The sequence below is a fragment of the Setaria italica genome, chromosome II (genome assembly GCF_000263155.2).
Source record: "Setaria italica strain Yugu1 chromosome II, Setaria_italica_v2.0, whole genome shotgun sequence".
Lineage (NCBI taxonomy): Eukaryota > Viridiplantae > Streptophyta > Magnoliopsida > Poales > Poaceae > Setaria > Setaria italica.
Genome location: NC_028451.1, coordinates 4,215,815 through 4,223,060, shown reverse-complemented (window position 1 = coordinate 4,223,060; position 7,246 = coordinate 4,215,815). Strand labels below are relative to the sequence as shown.

The window sequence follows — 7,246 nt, the reverse complement described above, 5'->3', positions numbered from 1 at the left end:
GAGACCCAGAATAAAGATAACTAAAAAATATTTAATTAATAAGTTTGTCTGCTTTAAGACCCATGCAAATTTTATAGAGAGGACCACCGCTGCATTTCTTATCGTAGAAATTCTCATAAAAAAGCAAAACATCTGGCCATCAATCTGTAGACTCAACTCATCATAGCCATTAGATCTATTATGTTTTTCTAAAAAAAATTATCCACCTATGCCATTATGAAAATAGCCTAAAGTAACCCCTAAATCTACATCTAAATTACCCATATGCTATTATATAAACTAAACTAAACTAACCCCTAATATTTATCAAAATTACCCACATGTACCATTATAAATAATATTTAAAATAACCTCCTAAATTACCAACTAATTGCCCACCACTAATACTTAAAAAATAACTTAACATGACCCTTTAAATTTGCATCTATATTACCCATATATGCTATTATTAAAAATAACATGAGGTAACCCTACATTTGAATCCAAATAACCTTAATTCAAAATATACACCAATATATGATTCTAAATCATCTATTTCTTACACTATAGGTATATCATATAATAATTAAGGTATATAGGCAAGATGTCTTTCACCATTTATAAAGATATAGAGAATTAAAGTGATGGGAATATAAATTTTTATGTTAAAATGTTAGCTCAAACTTAGGTTCCATTAAACAAATTCAAGCGCATATTTGCAATGCAAAGTGAAAAATTAAAGATTATAAATATGGATGAAAATGTTAAAGAGAAATTACAAACTAAAATCTATCGCAATCGGGTGAAGATAATAATTATATATCTATATAAGTATGTTTTTGAATATTTAACAAATGAGAAGGAGCTCAAGGTAATAGTTTTATAGCAATGTGGCCTCATTTTTTTCCATTGGAGACTCTGCATTGGTTCTTAAGAGATATGCTAAAAAAACACAATTACTTCTCACAAAAATCATAAATATCAAATATCAATCATGCAAACTATATTAATCATAGTCATTGGTCTATTATATTTTCTAAAAAGTTACCCACCACTGTCATTGTAAACCCCAAACCTATATCTAAATTACCAAGCCCTACCATTATAAAAAAATAATGTAAAGTAACCCCATAATCTTCATCCAATTTACCCATGCCTACAATTATAAAGCATAACTTAAAATGCCATTCTAAATTTGTATCTAAGTTACTCATGTATGTCATTTTTAAAAATAATCTAAAGTAAACACCTAATTCTTAATCTAATTATCTTCATGCATATGCATCATATAGAAATGTCTAAAAACAAACTAATATATGATTCTAAATTACTAGTTTATGTCATTGTTAATATAGAAATACTAAGTTAAGGTATATAGACATGATGAGTGTTACCATGTAGACCATTTATACATGTATGTGATAAAGTGATGAAAAATATTAATTTTGATGCTAAACACAATGTACGGAGGTGCAATAAAAAATGGAAAGGTGTGAATGTGGATGAAAAAGTGTATAGAGTAATTACTAATTAAAAATCAATCACAACTAGACAAAGATGAGTACACATCTATATGAGTACTATGTTGAAGTATTGAAAAAATGTGAGAGTAATAAGTAAACAATTTTGATTATTAGCTAGGAGTTTAATTTCTAAATAATTTTCAAATACAACAGCTTTTAAAAATATTTGCCCATGCGGAAGTACGGGTTGATGGACTAGTTACAACGTAATTACAACTGAGTGGATTTAAGATGTCTCATCTAATAACGAGTACAGCACAAACATACATAATTATTCTTGTTGAAAACTTATATTACTAATACAAATGCTTGCAAAGCCATTCTTCTATGTGGTAAAAGGGACCGCATATGATTGCCAATGCAAAACCCACGCCAAAGCCCAAGCCAGCACAGAGGAACAACATGATGGCATCAAGTCTATCCTGCCACAAAGCATTGTGTTCTGGAGCCAATGTGCTTGGGGTGGTTGAATCTGGACGAGGGTCACATTCCTTGGAAAGCTGAATTCCACATAGGCCAGCATTGCCTTCAAACGAACTGCTGGGAAATGACAAGATTTGGTTTCCCTGCGGTATTCTTCCTGTCAAGTTGTTGTACGAAAGGTTCAACACGGAAAGAGAAGTTAGAGAGGTAAACTCCTGTGGAATTTCTCCCGAGAGATGGTTGCAAGAGAGATCCATTGATTCCAACCTTGTTAACTTCCCAAGTTGTGATGGAATTTCTCCCGTGAAGTTATTGTGCGACATGTTAAGTCCGTGAAGTGAAGCAAGTCTTCCAATTGAACTTGGAATGGAACCCTCAAATGAGTTATTTGACAAATCAATTACTTTGAAAGCACGAAGGATTTTGGTGATGCTTAAAGCAGCATCTTTGAAGGTGATAGTGACAGTATCTTGATACAATCGTGTCATTGGTCCAGTTGGATGGTGCTCTAATATCTGCCCCTCATCATTGCTGTTATTCATCATTGAAATAAAATTCTCAAACCATTCGGAATGTAAGTCACCAGAGAAATGGTTGGAGGCCAAATCAACTATTTGCAAACTTGTGAAGTGTTGGTAGCCCCTGCGAAGATCCCTTATAGTGCCATAGAGTTTGTTAGATCTCAACACAAGAATTCGAAGATTTGGAAGAGTACCCATCCATGATGGAAATGAATCTACAATATGATTACTGCCAACATCAAGAACCTCTAAGTCTTGGCATTTTGCTAGTGATCTAGGTAGCGCACCTTCAATTTGATTTTCATTGAAATCAATTGTCTGAAGCTTACATCCTTCTCTAATATTTTCAGGTAGCACGCCATGTAATTTGTTTCCTCTTAACTTCAGTATGCTCGGGTCAACTCTTTCCATAAGACATGATGGAATTGGTCCACTAAAGTTATTGTAAGATAAGTCCATGTGCTCAAGTTGGCTTAAACTACAAAATGAAAGTGGTACATGGCCACTTAATTTATTTTTTGACAAATTGATGTAGTGGGCATTTGTAAGATACCTGCCAAAGTTCGGTTCAATGGTAGAGAAGTTATTATTTGAGTAATCCAACAGAATCAGGTCGGATGGAGTTGATGGTATTGGTATGCTTCCTTGAATTCTATTAGAACTGAGATCAAGAGAATTTAAATGTGTCATCTGAACAGTAGGAGACTTCTCTAAAGTAGTAAACATGTTGTGTGAGAGGTTCAACTGAAGCAGTGGTTTCTCCCACACCCAACTTGGTATGGCCCCTTCGATTTGGTTATTGGAAAGGTCGAGATATTGAATAGTGTCAAGATATTTTAATGGTTCCGGAAATTTTGTAAGGTTGCAAGATGCAAGGTATAAGGTCTGGATTTTAAGGGAATAAGAGAATATCGTATCACCTTCTTTTTCTACGAGTGATATCATATTGTTACCCAGGTCGAGAATAATGAGATTTTTCAACCTCCGTATAGAGCCAAGTTCTATTGTGCCTGTCAATTTATTCGAGCCAAGATTGAGATACTCAAGATTCGTGAGCTGAAAAAGTGATTTTGGTATTGGACCTGTCAATTGATTACCTTGTAAATCGATCTCCCGCAATGGTGATGATAAAGGAGCAGGAATGTCTTCTAGTGAACCAACAAGCTGATTCTCAGCTAGAAGAAGACGCTCAAGATTCGTGAGCTGAAAAAGTGATTTTGGTATTGGGCCTGTCAATTGATTACCTCCTAAATCGATCTCCCGCATTGGTGACGATAAAAGAGCAGGAATGTCTTCTAGTGGGCCAACAAGCTGATTCCTAACTAGATGAAGCTGCTGCAGGACTGGAAGAGCGAACAAAGACTTCGGAATTTTTCCTGCATGTTAGGGTAGAATACCAACAGTTAGAATGTTGTAGACTTTATTAATGCTTCTTCACACTAAAAGCGCTAGTATGAAATTGAAACAAATTAGCATCTCATTACATTGGAGCTAGACATATCCGAATGTTGCTGCAATCTAAGGCCAGTCTTAGTGGAAGTGTTATAAAAAGTTTCGTCAGCATTAATTTCTATACCACATCAGCAATTTTGCTGATTTGTCAAGGTCTTTATGAGGAGAGAGAGGATGGAGTTTCATGAAATGAGAGAGGAGTTTCATCCTCATGAAACCCTACCTGCACAGTTACCAAATTTGCAATTTTTGTAACATTGCAATGAAATTGTGCATTGAGACTGGCCTAAAGAAGCCACGACACTGAGGGGGTAAGGACACAAAAGTAACTGCGTTCTGGAGGAAAGGAAAGAACCGTTTGAATTTTGGAATTTTGGAATGCACCCTCCAATTCCAATTCCACAAGAAAGGGTCCTCTTCCTTCACAAATCATAACAAGTAGAAAATCCAGACCACGCTCAGGTTTGAGAGAGAGAGAGGGAGAGAGACCATGCTCAAAAAACCTAGTCCTTCCTTTTGTTGTTCCTTTGTTTCAAAGAGGCCTTAGACCAGGGAAAGCCGAACAATTTTAACACAACATATTCAATATATATTTTAACAGATCCAGTGTTTCGATCTACAAATGATATATTCTAAAGTTGATTTATCGTTAGAGAACATTTACATGTAAATCTGGTCAAAATAATAAAAAAAGGCCTGTCCAAAAAAATTAATATTCCTTGGTATATTTGTAAATGGACCAATACTATATTTACAGAAAAAAGAAGGAAAAGAGGACCTGAGTCGTGACTCGTGTGTACTAGTGTTAAAGGCATCTAACCTTCCAAACTACTAAACTATGGAAATTGGTCATAGACTCAAAGTGAAAATATCAGTGTTTTTCTTTTCTCAACATTGCCGAAAATTACTAGCCAAAGCCTTTTTCTTGTTTTCTGAAGATCACTCTGTCGATTTGGTAGTGTTAAATTTTCTTCTTCACTTAAATTCATTATTATTTTTTTAACGGTGTATGCATGGCGTGTCATATAGTAGGTGTATGATCTGTCTACAGTTGCAAAATAAAAGGAGGTATCTAGAAAGAAAGTAACAGGGACATAGTCTCACCGCTGATGTTAGTATCCCAGAACACCAACTCTTCAAGTTGGATCAGGTTTCCAATTGTAGAGGGTATTGGCCCAGATAAACTGCAATCTTCAATGGTCAAAGAAGTCAACTTTGTAAGATTGCCTATCCATGATGGCATTGTTTGCTCAGATAAGTCGCAACCAGTGAACTCCAGCGCTGCCAATTTAGTAAGATTTCTAATCTGGTACAGTATTGGCACGGAGAAACTGCAATCCCATATTGTCAAAATTTCCAGCCTTGTCAATTTGCCGATCCAAGTGGGAACCGAGTTTGAGAAGTCATAACCTTCAAGCACCAGGTTTGTCAATTGGGTAAGATTGCTGACCCAAGATAATACCGGGTTCTCCAAATCTGATCCAGTGAGTCGCAGGTAATCCAATGCTGGAAGCTCAGATATCAAAGAGAAGAGTTCATTATCAATTCCCATCGTGCTAAGCCCCAATGTCTTTAAAGACTCGAGATTGCCCCAATGGCGTGTCATAAGACAAATTGGTCCCTTCTAGATTTAGTACTTCCAAATTGTTTCCAGCTGGGAAATATGTTAATCTCACAGAAAGCATGGGGTTCCAGGACAAATCAAGCGTCCTCAAACTTTTTAGCTGGAATATTTTTGTTGGAAATTGCCCTTCAAATTGACTTCCTGATATGTCTAAAATGGTCAAGGAAGATAGTTCAGAAAAGTACTCCGGGACTTTGCCGGTGAGTCCATCATTGTATCTGAGGTTGATCACCGTAAGTGAGCGAAGCCTTGAGAATGAAGGGTGGATAGAACCTGATAAACCACACCAGGGCAAGCTAAGAATCTGTAGCTGGGGAACGGAGTCTGCTAAAACAGTGGACCAATCCGATCCGATGTTCTGTAAACCCACTTCATCAAGATAAAGCTCCCTCAGATTGCTCATATTTGCCATGATGGTTTGGAAACTTGGCCGTTCAAAATACAATTCGTAATTATAAGACAAGTCAATGGTCACAAGGTTCTTGAGGCACGCAATTCCAATTGGGATCTTACCCATAAAACCGGTATCAGAGAGGTTGAGGTAAATGATATCCGTGAGCCGCTCAAACCCAAAAGCCGGGAGCGAGACTCCTCTGAAGTCAACAGATGCAAGGCTGAGGTTCCTGAGAGAGGTGAGGTTGAAGAGCGCAGGATCAAGACGACTGCTCATTAGGTGGTGGAACTCACTGAGGTCAAGAGAAATGACTCTTCCAAAGGCCATGTCGCAGGTGACGCCCTCCCAGTGGCAACAATCTGTTGCAGCTTGCCATGATGGTAGGTTGTCACCGATGAAGGAAGCTTTTAGCCGGAGGAGGGAAGAAGCTTGATCCGGGAGGCAAGGCGCTGTGGTGTTAAGCTTGGCGGCAGCATCTATGAAGAGGCAACCTATGAACAAGAGCAGGACCAGAAGGTTGTGGAGGCGATCCATGGCAGGAGCCATTGCGCTACTGGTTTGCAGTTTCCAAATTCCAATCAATCGTGTGTAGATATTCTGTTCTCTCGTTCCGGTCGCTGACTCGAGAGGAAGACCAGCGAACTGGAGCCAAAATATAAACTCGCATGGAAGTAAATATCTGAACCACACATTACGGAATCTTCAATTGTTATTTTAATAAGGCAAAGCTAAGAGAAAACAAGTCTCCGGATTGACTATAAAATATCATATTAATAAAATAGAAAAAAAACAATCGTTCCCCCGTTCTTAAAGAAAAGGTGGTGTTTTGGATAACATAGCTGTGTGGCCACTATTTTCAGTAAGAAGATATTATATAAACATACAAAATATTATATTATGTCTTTCAATGAGTATTCTAAATTTTCAAACTGAATATTCTAAAAGCTGTCAATAGTGGTTAGATTTTCAAAAGGTTGATTGGAATCTTGTCCAGAATATCATCTTGACATGGAAGTAATAAAAAACTAAAACTCCGAATGATAAAAATAAATAAAAGTTTGATTACATACAATTGGAAAGCAAAATATCTAATAAAGAGAGGAAATAGATATGAGTCATAAAAATTACAATTCATTTTCTGATAGTTTCCTCATAAAATGAAGTATAGGATATTATAGGTTAAAAAATTATCAAATTAATTTCGACAGGAATTTAGAAGCAATAGATAATCAAAATTTATATTAAATTCATTTAAAAATATAACCAGTGAATTGACACCAAATACCATCTATGTTGACTTGCATGAGAGGTGGTGCTTGGTTGGAGCAGA

General features: G+C 36.5%; 1 protein-coding gene across 1 annotated transcript; it reads right to left on the bottom strand.

Moving 5' to 3' along the window:
• Positions 1–1,753: 1,753 nt before the first annotated feature.
• LOC106804141 (receptor-like protein 12) lies at positions 1,754–6,091 on the bottom strand. The gene is made up of 2 exons (XM_022823753.1): positions 5,003–6,091; positions 1,754–3,822 (listed from the first exon to the last, which is right to left on the bottom strand). Exons 1-2 carry the CDS (start codon positions 5,502–5,504, stop codon positions 1,799–1,801), a joined length of 2,526 nt encoding a protein of 841 aa, XP_022679488.1. The 5' UTR covers positions 5,505–6,091; the 3' UTR covers positions 1,754–1,798.
• Positions 6,092–7,246: the final 1,155 nt, after the last annotated feature.